The 16,080-nt window shown below is 55.6% G+C and overlaps 1 protein-coding gene across 5 annotated transcripts in view; it reads right to left on the reverse strand.

Annotated features, from left to right (window-relative positions):
- The window catches only part of NFASC (neurofascin), a 95,321-nt gene that overhangs the window by 11,201 nt on the left and 68,040 nt on the right, over window positions 1–16,080 (reverse strand). For 2 of the 5 annotated variants that reach the window (XM_040262995.1, XM_040262993.1), the window contains exons 21-22: window positions 14,320–14,334; window positions 5,902–8,707 (exon numbers count right to left, since the gene is read on the reverse strand). The exons of 2 other annotated variants lie outside the window; for them this stretch is intronic. In XM_040262995.1, the coding sequence (XP_040118929.1) occupies window positions 8,274–8,707; window positions 14,320–14,334 (449 nt within the window). In that variant the 3' untranslated portion in view covers window positions 5,902–8,273. Of the gene's footprint in view, window positions 1–3,768; window positions 3,922–4,969; window positions 5,087–5,901; window positions 8,708–14,319; window positions 14,335–16,080 lie in introns of those variants that run through there. One more of the 5 variants, XM_040262998.1, reaches the window with a different exon arrangement.

The raw sequence follows: 16,080 nt of genomic DNA on the forward strand, positions 1-16,080 counted from the left end.
TAAGGTTAACACGGGCTATCTCTTTCATTTTTTCTTCATACCAGCCAAAGGGTCACAAGGATATTGGCTTCACCACATGCCACCTGGGCACTGGGATGAAGGAGTCACTTCAACTTGTTTGAACGGTGGTTCCCATCTTTTGCAAAGAAGTTGGTCTGAATGTCTGCAGTGACCTGTTTGCTCCACTATCTTGCTGACAGCTGTCTCCCATGAGACTCCTTTCTCTTGGGAAAGAAAGGCGCAATTCCACGGAAGGTGGCCATATGAGAAATTTACAAATTAAATATAGCTTTCCATTCCTGGCATCACCATGCAAAGTTCAAATGTTACTTTCAGTCCTTACTGAAAAGATCAAAGAATTTTCTGTGACATTCAGACATACAAGGCTCCTCAAAACCAAGCAGATTTTGTAACTATGTTTGGTGATAGATGTTAACTAAACTTGTCGTGATAATCATTTTGCATAGATCGAACGATTATGTTGTATGCCTAAAACTAATCAATGTCAATGATACACAATAACAAAGAAACAAAAAACCCAGTGGGATCTGGGGTAAGGGGGGCTCAGTTAGACTCCACCAAAATGATTTAGTTTCTCAAGAACCAAAAGAAAGTTAGGACATAATCTCACTCACATGACTCCAAAGACTCTGAGAGGAGGTGGCATTTTTGCAGGGCTTCAGGGCAATTACATTTGTCTGCCAAGACCATTCTTAATCGATCCATTCAACGTTTCCACATCCCTGATGGTCACAGTAATGGCAACATCCCAAGATCAGTGAATATCTACATTTTCGACCTTTGTTGGAGCTAACAGAACCCAGGACAGCACCTGTTCACTGGGAACACACAGGTTCTAATATCTCCTACTCTGGCCTAGAGGTCATATTTTGTGTGCCTTCCACAACCATACTCTACGACCCTGCTTGGAAATGTGTAGTTCACTTGCAAAGCACAGTTCCCTTAACTCTTCATTCTAATCAAGAGGAAATTGGTTTGATCATTGGAGAGAGGCCAGTCACTCAAAGCAGGCAGAAAAACTGTATTTCAGAAATAGGGTGGATGAACAAATATGACAGGGACAGGCTTTCTTCAAATGCAGCTTGGCGTGGCTGCTCTCACTTACGCAGCATTTTACACCTTTCCATCTTCACCTCGCTCCATCCTGGGTTTCTCCCAGCACAGCAAAAAGAGGCCGACCACAGGTCCCCTAATGTCTCTCCTCCCACATCCCTGAGGCCTAAGGCAGCTTGCTGTCTGTCTCGCTGGGCCCCTGTCAGCACCCCATCCAGCCTGCTCCAGGATGTGAGAGCTGAAAGGTCTCTTGGAATCCAGGGTTATGTGTTGGGGCCCCTCAGGCTTCTTTGGTTTCAAAAGCTTCAAGAAAGTGATTAACTTCTCATGTGGGATCTTTCTGGTGAGAATCAGGGAGCCTGTGAGCATTCCTTGTGGGTTTTTTTTTTTTCCATTTCCTTCATGAACCATTATAACATGTTTGAGTCTATGGACAGAAGTGATAGCCTGTGGTTGTCTAAAGACCAGTGGTTGGGCCCCAGGATGGTCATGAACTTGATGAGACCCAGGGACCTGGGAGATGATTGTGTGAACTTGACTCTGGAGTCCACCCACTCCTTCGTGTATTTTCAGAGGATCTGGACACACTCACAGGCATACACGAAGTTTAGAAAGTAAAAATAGTTTTCTTCTCTATGTGGTTTGCACATAGTCATTTCCAGCCAGCCCGTGAGGAAAGGGAGCAGTAAGTGCCCAGAGCGAGGGTCATGAGCCTGCCCTCTCCAGCTTGCATGGGGAGGAGGCAGGGACACATGCGGGCGCTGCAGGCCTCACACCCTGAAAGCAAGCTATGGGGTCAGCCTCTCCATAGCAACCACAGGAAAGGAGAAATGAACATCTGAGTCAGTGTTCAGAAGGGCATCGTCAATCACTATCATTGTTTTTCTTTGCACGGAATGCTGGGACATCAGAGCAGACTGGGGCGTTCCTGAGGGCAGGGACTGGCCCTTTCCCCTCTGGCTCTTTCTCCCCAACCCACACCCACAGCCCCTGGGCTCAGCACTGGGCAAAGTTAAGCTCTGCAAGCAGGCTGAGCTGGCTTTTGCTGCATTCCCTAGGATGGAACTCTTTCATCGGATCTCATCCTTGCTTTCTGCCTCTAGGCTGGACTCAAGTTTGTAACAAAGCAAAAGCAAACGCATGCACTGGTGAGCAACAGCTTGGAGCCTTGACTGGGTCAGACAGAGTCCAGCCACCTGCTTCAGTCAACTGCCCAGTCTCCGGGCCTGGCTCCCAGGATGGCCTGGCTACTTGCAGACTTCCTGACCTAGCTGGCCTGGTGAGCCTCAAGCAGGCAGCAGGACTCAGACTCCCCGAGTCTTGATGGCATGGATAGGCATGGACATGCACGTGCGTAGAACAGGCAGAGACACGGGGAGGAGGCCAGGACACCCAGACTGGGAGGGACCAGGCTGGAAGGGGTGGCGGGAGGCATTACACACACGGGCTGAGACTCTCGAGACGCAAGCCACCAGGATCAGCCTCCTCAAGCCAGGCACAGGAGGACACATAAGTCCACATTTGGAACTCCACATAAACCATGGTATGTTCTTTCCTTTAGCCTTGTGTCTAGTAACCTGCACCTGAGCAGGACGTGCCTGAGGGCAGGGACTGGTCCTTTCTTCTCTGTCTCTTTCCCCAAACTCATCCTTTCCCCAGGGCTTAGCAAACCGGCCCCTTGGCCAGCCTGCCCAGCTGATTTTAAAGAGAGACACAGATGGACAAGCAAGTGCCCTCCAGACTGCCAGCCACCCTGACGAACAAAGAGATTTCTGAACCTTGTTAACTGAGCCCCAGTCTCCCTGTTGGTTTGGTACAAATGAAGAAGCTTCTCCATCCACAGCTGAAGCCCTGAAAGATCCAGAGCTCTTCTAGGACTGGAAAGTTTCTCCTCCTCAGTGCAAAAAAAGGTCAACTACTTTTAAGCCATGACAAACCCTGGGGCAAAGTTAAACTAAAACAAAGTGAAGTGAAGTCGCTCAGTTGTGTCCAACTCTTTGCGACCCGTGGACTGTAGCCCACCAAGCTCCTCCGTCCATGGGATACTCCAGGCAGGAATACTGGAGTGGGTTGCCATTTCCTTCTCCAGGGGATCTTCCTGACCCAGGGATCGAACCCAGGTCTCCCACATTGCAGGCAGACGCTTTAACCTCTGCGCCACCAGGGAAGCCCAAAAACAAAGCTCTGAACAATTCGGGTCACACCCTTTGGAGTTTTTAAACAACAGTTGACAGTGGCAAGGCAATGCCATACACGCTGATCCTTGGTTTGGTTCCTGGGAAGATTCCTGGGGTAAAGACCTGGTCCTATCCCCTAACCCCACATGCAGGAAGCGAGCCTGTGGGAGGCCAGGTCTCACTGCCCTGAGACCCCCACACAAAGACCATGTTTATGCTCACACCGAGCCCTCGCTTCCAGCACAGTGGAGGCCGGGGGTCCCGCTGTCCTCAGGCTGCGTGATGCCCCCTCATCACGGGTCGGGCGCGCACTTGCCTCTCTGGTGGCATGCACTTTTGGCTCACTGTGTCTTTCCGGTAGCTGCAGACTGACACGTAAGAAGAGCCGAGCCACGCCATGCAAGGTGAGGAACGGGAGGGCGAGTCTTCCTTCCCGGGAGGAGAGACAAGCAGGAAGCTGAGGATGAGCACGACATGCCCATGCTTGCCGGGGACGGCCAGGCCAGACCCCTCTCACCTGCACTGGTCATAAAGGTGATGACGGCACTGCTGATGCCCTCGTTGTCCCGGGAATAAACGCGCAACGTGTATGTCATCCCGGGATAGAGGTCTGTCAGCTGTACGGGCTGGGCCTGGGCCTTAACAGGGACAGTTTTTTTCGTATGATTGCCTGGGGAACAGAAACCTCAGTCAGCCTAAGGCTGGGCATGGGGAGCTGGAGAGGCAATGCCTAGATGCCTGGGTGCCTGCCAAAGGTGGAGGCACGGTGGGGGCAGCGGGGGCCAGGCCGTCCCGCAGGACACTGCCCCTCGTGAGGCTTCCTGTGCTCGCCACAGGCTGAGGGGCTGAGCACACTAGGACCCGCTTCCTCAGGCTCTCAGGGTGTCAGCCAGCGCTCCGCTACCCTGGAGAGGATAACTCAGCACCCCGCAGGGTGGCTCTGCTCCTCAGGCCTCATTCCCGGCTTCCCCTCTCATTTCTTGCTGTGTGAGCTCTCACACTTCAGGAGAAGCGCCAGCCTGGTTGTCTGGGGGGGTGGGGTGAATGCTGGTCATGGGAAGCCCTGGAAAAGTATGACAAACTAGCAGTTCTGGGTTCTCCAACCACAGAGAACCGAGTTGGTTTTGTTCTCTCTCAGAGCGTTGGGCGCCCTTCCAGCACAAGTCTAACAGGTCAGCACGGCGGGTCTGAGCCCTCCGGAATGCGGCCTTCACCCAGCTACCCTGATCTCACTCCAGTCTCACAAGTATCCAGTAAAGGAGGACCAGCTCAGCTCAAGCTAAGACGTGTGACCCCGGATGGCGTCTCTGACCTGTGGGCAGCTGGCGTCCCTCTGTGAGCAAAGTACAGTTGGGGGTCCAACTGTCCAGGGGAGACCCTAAGAGTAAGGATCCTAAATGAAGGAATCCACACAGCAGCGAGAGTGAGCTCACTGGGGTGCTGTCAAAACCCTTGTCCTGGGCAGGAGGGCCCTCAGCCAGGCCACGCCCCCGTTGCCGAGCAAGGCACCCCTGGACCGCCACTGATGGCGCAGAAACCCCTTCCTTCACCTCGAATTTGCTCTGCCCACCCCTGCCACCTGAGCACGTATCGACTTCATGAAGCCACAGTGGAGCAGCTGAAAGGCCTCCCCGAGCCCGGGGGCGTGCCCTGCGCCTCTTTAAGGGCATCTGTGCTACCCACGGCAACTGCTGCCGCACCCACGCAGCAATGCTTACTGTCGATGTACTCAACCACAAAGGCAGTTCCCGGCCCGAAATTGTGCTTCCAGGTGACGTTGGCCCATTTACTGTTGGGGAGCACAGTGACGTTCCAGATGGACTGCTCGTCGGGGGCTGGCGGGGGTTAGAAGAGGAGTTAGTGGTGAGGAGGGAGGAGGCACTGGAGACAGACAGACAGACAGACACACACGGGCAGCTAGGACAGGGTAAGTAGGAAGGGGCTGCACACAGGCCTGACGGAGCTCCAAGCTGCAGCCTTGGCGGCCAGGCCAGAGGTCGCCGTCCAGGCACGAGCAGGACAATCAGGGGCCCCGTGTGTGAGGCAGAGCTGGAAACTGTGTGTCCACATAGGCGGGGGTGCGAATGAAAGAGTGGGTGTGGCCCAGGCCACTGGAGGCCCTAGCCAGGGTTCCTTCCATTTTTAGGTCCCTTCTCACAAGATTTCCACGGTGCAGTGAAGAGCCCTGTTAGCTAGGATGCAGACGGGGTGGGGCGGGGGGCGGTGCGGGGGAGATGTGCCTCTTTCCCATCAGCTACAGACATTCTACAGAAAGGAAAAAGGCATCTTGAAAAGCCAGTCGAGAGTCACGATGAGATCTGCACAAAGAACAAGGCCAAAGGAAAACCTTATTGCGCTCCTGAAACTGGAGATGGAGAGTAGCAACTGACACAGAGCCCTTGGGGTCATTCTTGGTCACCAAGACGCTGAACTCTGTGAAAAATGGCCTCAGACTGTCTAACGGGACTTGGGCCTAAAACCCCAGGGCTCCAAGAAGAGACAGTACGAATCCTTCCCCTCCCTTTCATGGGACCACAGAAGGTAACTCCTTCTTGACACCCAACATTCAGAGGTCCAGATACCAGAAGAATCCTGTTCTGCTGGTATCTTTGAGGCCTCATCTCCATGCAACACAGAAGACATTAATTATGTAGTTCCTATGAGTTGGGAGCTACTTTACTAAAGCCATCACACAATCCGAAGCCCCAGCCTGTGGACAGGAGAGTGGCAGTAATCTTCACATGTAATCATTTTTCCACATCCCAGCAGTCTAGCCTCTGTATCCCACTTCTCAGCAAAGATTTAACAGTGGAGTACTAGCACGAAGCCTTGTATCTCAAAGACTTTTACCAGTGTGGCTCCTGGTAAAGTATATTTTATTAGCACAGAAGGCGGCACTGTCACCAACTCGTCAAAAATAAATGAATAGAGTATAATGGTGGTGCATGTATTCATTATCTGTCTGACACGTGACTGAGTCTGCAGGGCTCGGGAAGTGATAAACGATCTCCTGGTCTTCACTCCAAAGCAGGGCCTTTTCTACTCCAACCTTGTTAGTTGCCGGTCGTCCCAGGTGAATGTGATTCGTTTTAGGCGAGGAGCAAGAAAGAGATTCCACTGATGGCGCCAGGCCTTCTCTGCGGGCAGGGCAGAAGGCAGGCTTCTTTACTGATCTGTCTACGGTTTCCACTGTATCAGCTGCTTTAAGTTAGCCCGAATCCCAACTCCTTAGGAGCGCATGGCTCTTTCTAGTGGGAGTGAACTGTGATTGGTTATGGTCTGGGGACTTGATATTTTCCCTCCTCAGCTCTGGGCCCTGGAAATAAGCCCAAGGATTTGGGTTTAAACAGTTTGACTACCAATACAACCCTGGCCCAAGGCTGACTGTCTTAAAGGTAATGGAAATGGGAGCACTATTAGATAAGGTCAAGCAATGGGAAACCAAATGATTTTTAGTGGAAGGTGGAGGAAGGCTCTGCCATCTAGAAATACCAAGATGATAATCATTAAAAGATGAAAAGCTCAGAGAGAGGCAGCAATAAGGAAAGCTATCAATGACTATAAAAACAACAAGAACTGAAGGGAAGCAGGGATTGTTCTGTCGACTCCTGAGATGTGAGACGTAAGGGGTATCCCTTGAGATCAAAAAAGGAGAACCTAAGGACAAAGTCCCATTTCACCCTGAAAAAAAAAAGTAAACCTAGGAACAATCCTATCCTCAGTTCTAAGACATGACAAAGATGCACATTCCTTTTGGAAACCCTGGGCAGCAGAGCCGCTATGCTGCGTGCAGGGAGCGGGGATGTCGAGGGGGCCCCGTAAGGATGAACTCGGAGGGCGGCCCGGCCCCTGTGGCATCTCAGGTGCAGCTACAACTCTGCGTGCGCGTCCACAGGCTCGTCCTCTGTGGCATCAGGGCCAACCCTTCCAAGAGCGAGACCCACTCCCTGTCTTCATTCTCAGTACATCTCTTCTGTGAATCTGGAGCACCCACGTGGGACAGAGGCCCACCTGAAGCTTCCCATGGCCCCAAAGAACACCCATCACCAAACTGCCAGGGGCAGCTCCTGAGAGCCTAGCAGGTTTCTCCTTAGCCAACATTTTCTTGCAGAGCAGGCTGTTTACATTTTCAATACTGCAGCTTTAAGCTAAATCAGTTTTCAAGGTCTGAGGAGCATCATGTCAGCTACACATTGCATGTCTCACTTACAGCTCACACAACTCCATGTAACTGGATTAAAGAAAAGACTCACACGTGCATTAAGCCTCCATTCTCACTCGGGTGCTGAGAGAACAGGGGTGGGGTGAGTGCAGCCCTGACAGCTGGAGGGACGTGCCCAGGAGAGAGGGGGGCCTAAGGCCCTGCAGCTGCTGGAGGAGCGTTCTGGGAGCTTCCTGCCAGCAGCCCTGCTGCCGCATCACGCTGGCTTGACAGTTGGTCTCTGGGCTCCACAAGCTGGAGGCCCTCCCCTCCGCGGTAATAGAAGTGTTTGATGTCAGTTCTCAGAAGCACTGCTGGGTCCCCGAGGGGTCTCCGCGGGCTGGAAGTACAGAGCTTCCCGGCCTGGCTGCCTGATGCAGGAACAGCACATTGTCTGGGCTCAGCAGGCCAGCCCTGGGATCGATCCTTCCCAGGGGCCCCTAGAAAGCCCGTGGTTTTCCCTCCGTGTGTATATCCTGGGGTGTGGGGAATACGAGGGGAGAGAGCAACAAAGCACTCGCCAGCATTTCAGAACTCCTCGGCAGTACCATTTCCTGGAAGCTCTGACCTTATAAAAAAAGCCTATAAACCTGCTTTTCCAGGAGAGGCTCAAGGGAGGTGCGGGGTTCTGGGAACAGAGCCGCCTGGCTTCGCCAGTTACTCCCCCCTCCCCAGGCTCTGCTGCAAGGCTGGGGCAACACGGCAAGGGCAGGAGGCCTTCGCAGGCCACTTGGCCAATGTCCGGCCCCTCTCCTTCCCCCTCGCCCCCTCTGCAGTGCTCAGCCCTCAGCCGATCCCTCAGTATGTAGCTGGAGGCGGCCCTACCGTCTCGGCCCTGGAGTGCCTGCCTGCGTGGTGTAGCCCTCTGTTAAAGAACAAGGATCTGAGGCTAGGATACGGGGTCTGAGCGGTGGAGACCCCCCAAAGAGTGGGGGCAGGGTGCTCTGTGCCTCGAGGCCACCAGCCTGAGAATCCAGGCTCCCCCCTCCTGCCTGGGGAGGCCTGCGGATGCAGGGGCAGGGGCATGGACGCTGGGCAGTACCGGATTCTCGGATCTCAGTCCTGGTGGTGGTGGCGGGACTCTCCGTGGTGGTGGTGGCGGTGGAGGCTGTAGTGTCTGTGGCTTCGGTGGCGGCGGTGGTGGTAGGAGCGACGGGTGGGACGGTGGGGACTGTTGTGGCTTCGGTGGCGGTGGCATCGGTACTGCTCACCGTGCCAGGCGCGCCCACCGTGGTCGGGGGCGACGTGGGAGGCGCTAAGGGGAAATGTAAAATAGTCGCGTCTGGTCGGTCTGGCTGTCCCAAGGCTGGACTCAGGGCCCCGCGTGCAAGGCAGGCAGCCCACGGGACAGATGGAGCTCAGTGACCGGAAGGCTCTCCAAGCAAGACTGATGGGTCAGGCAGGTACAGGGCCACGGGAAGGGAAGAGAATGAAGCCCGAGTGTTTCATTTTCTTCTCACAGCCTATGCGGCTCAAAGCGCCCAGCATGCACCCAGCCAAGGGCAGTGACGACGATGGCATGTGGACTGACTCGCTCAGACCCCAGGGGTGACATGGAGTCCCAGGCCAAGCGTCACCCAGCCGAGGCCAAGCAGCATCACTCAGGTCCAGGCCTGAGGCCTGGGCCTTGAGACGGGCAGCTGGCAGGGCCCTGTCTGCAGGAGCACCAGGAAGCCTGCCATTCCCAACTGTTCACTCCAAAATGACACTTCCTCCCACCTGCCTGAGTCCTAATACCACCCAAACCCAACGACAGAGGGAGAACCATCCCCACTCTGCAGGCAAGCCTTGTCCCGTGCTTCCTCTTTTCTGCCTCCACCGTCACCCCTTCCCCAGGCTCTCAGCTCGTATTTATTTCCTGCCTCTCTTCCCTTCTTCTCGGCCCAGGGATGGTCCTTCCTGCAATTACCCCAATCCATCCTGGGGGCGACAGAGGATAAGATGGTTGAGTGGCATCACTGACTCAATGGACATAAGTTTGAGCAAACTCAGGGAGATAGTGAAGGACAGGGAAGCCTGGCGTGCTGCAGTCCAGGGGGTCACAAAGAGTTGGACATAACTTAGTGATTAAACAACACCCACCACCCTAACTTGTAGTAACTGCCTTTCTCTCTAGGACATTTGGGTCCTGGGCCCCACCTCCCCAGTCCACAGTAAATGCAGAAATCCCAAGATATGAGTGAGGCACATGCGGGCTGTTTTTTTGCATAAATCTTCAGAGGGCTTCACACCTGCCGTAACTCTTACTTTCTCATCTCCCATCCAAAGCTACCCTTTGACAGGGGTGAACCGTAGGGGGTTAAGTCTATCATGACAATGTTTCCATAGACCCTCTTTCTTTCTATAGAAAAGCCGTGGATGCTAACAAAGGGCTGGCTTATTACTCTTTAGTTCCAGTACTGCTAATGCTGAGAATGATGGGAAATCAAGAGAGCCAAGGACACAGCTCCTCTTTACCTTCTATCTCACGTGATCTGGCCAGCCTACTTTCTGCTAACAGGGCAGAAGGTAGGGTATCACTCAGCTGTGTCTGACTCTTTGTGACCCCATGGACTGTAGTCTGCCAGGCTCCTCTGTACATGGAGTTATCCAGGCCAGAATACTGGAGTGGGTAGCCTGTCCCTTCTCCAGGGGATCTTCCTGACCCAGGAATCAAACCAGCCTCTCCTGCATTGCAGGTGGATTCTTTACCAACTAAGCTATCAGGGAAGCCCTTAAGACACAAATAGGTAACTCTAACTTCCAACGAAGAGAGATATCCTATCTTATCTCAAATCTCCAGAAGTTCAGGAAAAATACTATCCATACTCCCCAGAAGAGGGCCGAAGCAAGAAAGAGACCAGAGAGAAAACTGCCAGAAAGCTTCTCTCAAGAATTAAGAGATCCTAAGCCTTCTCAACAAGAGCCTGACCAACAAAAGCCCTTTTCATTCCCATGGGCCTCCACGTTACAAGTCCCCCATAGAAAAGGAGCGACTGTTCCTGGGATCCCAGCTGCTTCCCTGTTTATAAGATCAGAGGCGTTACTGGGCCTGAGGGTGCTGATCACAGAGGCCACAGTGGGCAACTGACCGTGCCCCATGCATTCCAGAGATTCCTGGACAAAGTCAGGACCAGATAGCGCTACGTTCCCCAAACCCAGTCAACGTGGACATCAGGAAGGTGGGCGTGAGGGGAACATGTAGTGGGAAAAACTCTCCCTCTCACAGTGAGTATTCAAGGATGCATCTCAGGTGGCCCAGGCCTGCAATGCAAGCCTGGTGTTTCAAGGATCAGCCAGCGGGAATTTTCTTATCCCACTCACCAAGACAGGCAATGAGACAGACGTGCACACACACGAGTCTGAGACCCACAGGGCAAAGGTGAGCTCGCGCCTAGGCCTGGTACTGGCAGCTCTATGGCCATGGACACACACGGGCTTTTCCTGCTGTTCTGAGCTGCTGGAAGGAACCCTGAGAAGCTATTTTGTCCATCTGGACAGAACTACTCTGATTTGGCTCCTTATCAATAGTGTGTTTTCTAATAATTTCAGAAGGCTCACCTTTGCTATGACTACTTAAAAGACATCATCAAAAAACTGATACTCGCTTTTAAGTTAAGTCACCCTGCTCTGTATAGTGTGGAGATGCGGGCCTCCCCCTATGTGCACAGTGGTTCTGCATTCCAGCCCCTGGAGACTACACACACTTTCCTGTGGGTGCTGGGCCTCCCACGGGCAGGGACACATGCTCAAGCGGACACAGGGCCGACTGGAGGCCCACATGCGTCCCTGGGCACTGCAGCGAGCAGCCCTAGAAACAGAGATGCGGAGGGGGTCAGAACAAGTCCGTCCTGGGCTCTGCTGGGCGGAGACAAGAACAAGAAATGAAGATGCTGCCACAGTCTCAACCCCTCCCTCTCCGGTCCCTCCACCCAGTGTGGCTGGAGCAAGGGTTTTTTCTGATGATGGCTACTAGATGCTTTTCCTTCAGCGTGGCAGCAATAATCAGGCGTTAGTGAGAGGGGCCCAAGAGGAGCGGGAGGAAAGGAATCGCTTCCAAGGCGCCCTCCCAGAGGATGCCCAGCTGCGGGTGCAGTAGCGGCGGCACCTTAGCTGGCCGCGGTCACGGGTGGTGAATCGGCACTCTCCCTGGCCCACCGCTAACAGTGTCGATTGTCCCAGGGATGGGCAGGGCCAGGGAGACTGGGAGGGCAGAGGCAAGAAGGCGAGGTTCTGAGGGAAGGGCTGGAAGTCAGTGAGTGAGCTGTCAGAGCCGAGTGTAGGCAGGAGGGAAGGGCAGGCTTTCCAGGGGAAACTGCCCAGCGTTCGGGTCTAAGGGGATTCAGATGACTTCAATCCCCGGGGCGGGGTTAGGGTAGCAGATAAGATACCCTTATTTAACCTGGAAATAAGGCTCAGCAGTGGGGCTTATAGGCAGAATGGCCCACGGGCTGGACAGACCCATCGCTGGGCTGGGATGCCATCTCCAACCACAGCAAAACCAATACGCTCACTGCCCAGCAGAGACCACCAGGCTGGAAACTGAGTGACGGAAGGCCAGGGTGATAACCAAGAGTGACGGAGGGCCGGGGCGGTGGCTGAGAGTGATGGAGGGCCGGGGCGGCGGCCGGGGGTGACGGAGGGCCAGGGTGATGACCGAGAGTGACGGAGGGCCAGGGTGGACCTGGAGGCACAGGACCCTCCCTGAAGTACCCAACCCAGTGTGCTAACACACTCTGGAAGACACCCCAGCCAAGGCCAAGGGTTTTCCACCACAGTTTTGGGTGATACCATGCAAGAAAGAAATGGATAAAATAAAGAGACAACATGTCTCTTATTCATCTTTTGTTGTCCAGAACCCACCATGGAGCTGCCTAGCAAATGCTGGCAGATATGAGCTGAGCCAAACACAAGAGCAGCAGTTCCCAGACATTCCAAGGTGGATGGCTCGGTCCAAAAGTGTCCACCTGGTGGACAGACTACCTTAGCCAAATACAGATGGCCAGAACAGATGGGCAGCAACCCTAAGAGACTGCAGACATGGGCGCAGGAAAGGGATCATCTTTCCTGGGTGAGAGGAACACATCAGTTTTGGGGAAAAACACCCACAATTGGCAAGAAAGAGAGAGAAGGGAATAGCAGGCTGTGGTCCAGACCATGCCAACGATGGAGACCCTGGGTGCCATCACCTGGCGCCTTCAAGGCTGGGAACAGCCAGTGCTTCTGGCACAGCTCATTTACCAAGAAATGCCCTATGCCCTGCGGAAGCAGAGCCCAGGAAACACATGATCGACAGACAGAGGTCCTGGCTCCCTCTGCACACCAGGGCGAGCTTGGATCCTTCTTAAATGAGGAGGAGGAAGTGGGGGTTTGGAACTACACCCATCCTTCTCACACCTGCCACACGAGAGGGGTATCACAGCCCGGCGTGGATCCCGCTGAGCAAAACAGGCTCCCTGCCACCAGGCCCAGCTGCCTCGGGTCCCGGGTGCCAGCATGGGGAGGGGACTGTGAGCTGTTTGACCAGAGAGCTTCCAGGTGATCTGCATGGCTCCCTCACTGCCTCTCTCCTTCCGCCTGCACTGAGCGGTTTCGGGACCCTGAGCACCTGCTGGGCCAGCCCCAGGGGCGCCCATGCAAACTCGGATCAGGAAGTCAGGGCCACCCCTAGGCTGCACAGATGGCCCTTCCCCGGTCTCCAGGCCCAGGACCCCCCTCTGCCTCCCGTCCCAGCAGAGGCGGGGAGGCACTGGCTGTTGGGCTGGGTTATCTGAGAGTAGGATGGAGGAGAGGGGAGCATGATGACCGCTCACCTCCCAGAGGTCTGGCTGACGGGACAAACGCAAACAGGAAGCAGGGTGCGCAACAGAAACAGAACCAACCTAAAGCGTGGGGGGCTGTGAGTGAGGGTGGAGGGGAACCAACCCGGGAAGGTGAGGTCCTCCACGCAAGCCAGCCCTCCAGCCCCTCACCCGGCTCTCAGCCTCCCTGCTGCCTGCAGCCTGAGGCGGCTCCGGTGCACCCACCTCACAGCCTCTGCTCTGCCTCGAAGGAAGGCAGGGGCGGCAGCCTGGGTCCCTGCCCAACCCCTCCAGCTTGAGGGCCGGCCTTGCTGATGCTCCTCAGACCACAGCGTGAGGGGGGTTGGGAGGAGGGCCTCGGAGGGCAGGTCACCTCCTGCTCCAGACCTGCCCACCCAGCTCCTACGGTGTATCTGCCTCCCAGACCCCAGAAGTGGGCACTGTGCTCAACACCCAAGACTGAGAAGCTGGGTTTCTGCAGGCTGATGGGACTCTCAGCCCATGGTGTCCTCTGAGACTCCAGGTCAGGGGTGCCTGGCCCATCCCAGGACAAAGACTCACTGAGCGGAACCCACGGGAGATGGCAGAGCTGGTGCCTGGCCCCATGCAGCATGCAAGGCCAGCATGCACAGCACACTCACCCTCGGGTCACCCTTTCAGGGGGTGGCAGCCTGACCCGGAGACAGGAGCCAGCTGTCCCCACCCCCAGGGCACAGCAGGTCACCCAAGGGCTCTGGGCCTGCTGTGCTCTGAGATGGCAAGCTGGGCAAGAGACCAGGTGCTCAGAGGAGGTAACCACTCAGCTCCAGAGAAAGCTGCAGCTCCAGGGAGCAGGGCTGGAGCCTCTGAGTGGGCTCCCTTCCAAGACAGCCACCTTCATTAGTGAAGGGAGGGGAAGGCGCTGGCTCTCCTCTGGCCCTGCCCCCCACACACAGCATCCAGCAGAATCCGGCTTCCCACCCGCTGAAAGGGTGCATGCTGAGAGCATGCTTTCACCCCAGGCCTCTCCCTCTGTCTGCCCTGCCAGGCTGGCCTCCACCTGTGCTGCCCCATGCCATGCCCGTTACCTCTGCGGTTGGTACAGTACCTGCGGTTGGCGTGGCTTCAGAACACGGCACCCAAGATAGCCAGAGAGGGAGAGGTGGAAAGAATGAGAGGGAAGAGAAAACAGCACAGGTGAGACCACAGGACAAGCAATCACAGGAGAGACGGTTCTGGCTCAAACTGACCCAGATGGCGTGGCTGGGTGCTGGCCACAGCCCTGCGGATACCACCTGGCCTTTAGGGATCGTGTTCAACCCCACGGGGGTCTGCCACGTTCCTACAGAAAACCTTCCTGGGTCTTGGAGACCTTTCTAACATCTTTGCTTCTATCTCAACTCAAGGACATCAAGGAGGTGGCAGCAGAAACAGCCTGCCTAGAATGCCACGTTCCCATGACTGTTTTGAACGGTGTGTCCTTCTCTAGTGGGGCTGATCTTTACGAAGGAGCTGGGTGACCCTCGACGGTGCCAGGAATTGAGGGCCTAAGACAGAGGTGTATAGGAGGACACCAATCCCAGGCAAAAGGAAGCCTCCTTTATCCCCAGGGGCAGGCGGTGGGTAGCTGAAGCACGCTGGGGTGGAGGGAGATGGAGAATGGGTTTGGTGGCCCTCCCCTCACCGTCTCAGCCTGGAAAGCTGGGGGCTGTGATGGGCGGGAATACGGGGCCCTGTCCCATGTCCTGCCGCCCACTGGACTGCATGAAAGGGAAACGCAGCTGTGGACTGAGAGCCTAAAAGGAACTCCTGAATCTGCTGCAAAGCCCTTGGCTGAGTGGGGCTGAGCACCCCTCTTTGTTCTCTTGCCCCCTGGCACTGAGATCCTTCCCTGCGGTGGTCACCGGAGCTGGGCAGTGGGGCTTTGTTTCTCTGATGTTCAGTATTGGTGGGGGCAGGAAAAGGGAGGGAGAAGAGGCTCTCTTTACGTATCTCCTTGTAGAGTGAAGTAGTCAAGAAAGTGCACCATCCCTGGCCTGACCTTTGGCAACAGGCATGTATCAACCACTTACCCAAAGTCACCCAGGCCTAATACACTGTCCAAGTACCCGAGAAACTGGAAGGGAGACTGGGGGAGAGGGCCGTGTTGTGTGGCTCACTCCTGGTTTACAGGCACAGACAGGAACACACACAGCACCGTCAGCCTTCCCCAGCTTCCGCCTGGCCCCTCGCCCCTCTGCTTCAGTGCTGGCCTGTTGGTCAGGGGAGCAGGGCCAGGGGAGGGACGCGGGACTGCTTGTGGAGCTCAGCTGGGAGCATGGGGGCAGGCAGCAGGCCTGGAGGTACAACTGCTCTCCTGGGCTGGGGGTGGGGATGCCCAGGAGGCCCCCCAGGCCAGCAGACCTCAGCCTCCTTGGGAGAGCGCTGGACGCGGTAATCTGTGGTCAGCATCAGAGGTCCCTAACCGCATGGCCCCTTCTTTGCAGCCTTCCCTTGTGGACTCAACCCCACCCCCTGGCCAGCCACTGCACCTCCGCACCGAAACAGCACTGCTGGAGGTGAATCTCAGTTGGATCCTCTTGCAGGCGTCCCTCCTTCTAGACTGGGGGAGCTCATTAGTTTTATATCCCTGGTTTTTGGCACAGTTGTCTGGCACCTCGGGCAGTGGCTGCTGAACAGCCCACGGTGCCTCTGGGGAGGCAGAGCCCCCACCCTCTCTCACAGGGGGTCTGCGGATGGATGCCAGGGCTTCCAGAGCCTCTCCCACCCGAGAGCTCCCAGACGCCACGAGCAGGGGCGCCGGGCGCCCTCTAGTGGACCTCGCGAGCACGCGCAGCTCCGGGCCGGGCGCCCTCTAGTGGACCTCGCG

The sequence above is a fragment of the Oryx dammah genome, unplaced genomic scaffold, assembly GCF_014754425.2.
Source record: "Oryx dammah isolate SB20612 unplaced genomic scaffold, SCBI_Odam_1.1 HiC_scaffold_21, whole genome shotgun sequence".
Taxonomy (NCBI): Eukaryota; Metazoa; Chordata; class Mammalia; order Artiodactyla; family Bovidae; genus Oryx; species Oryx dammah.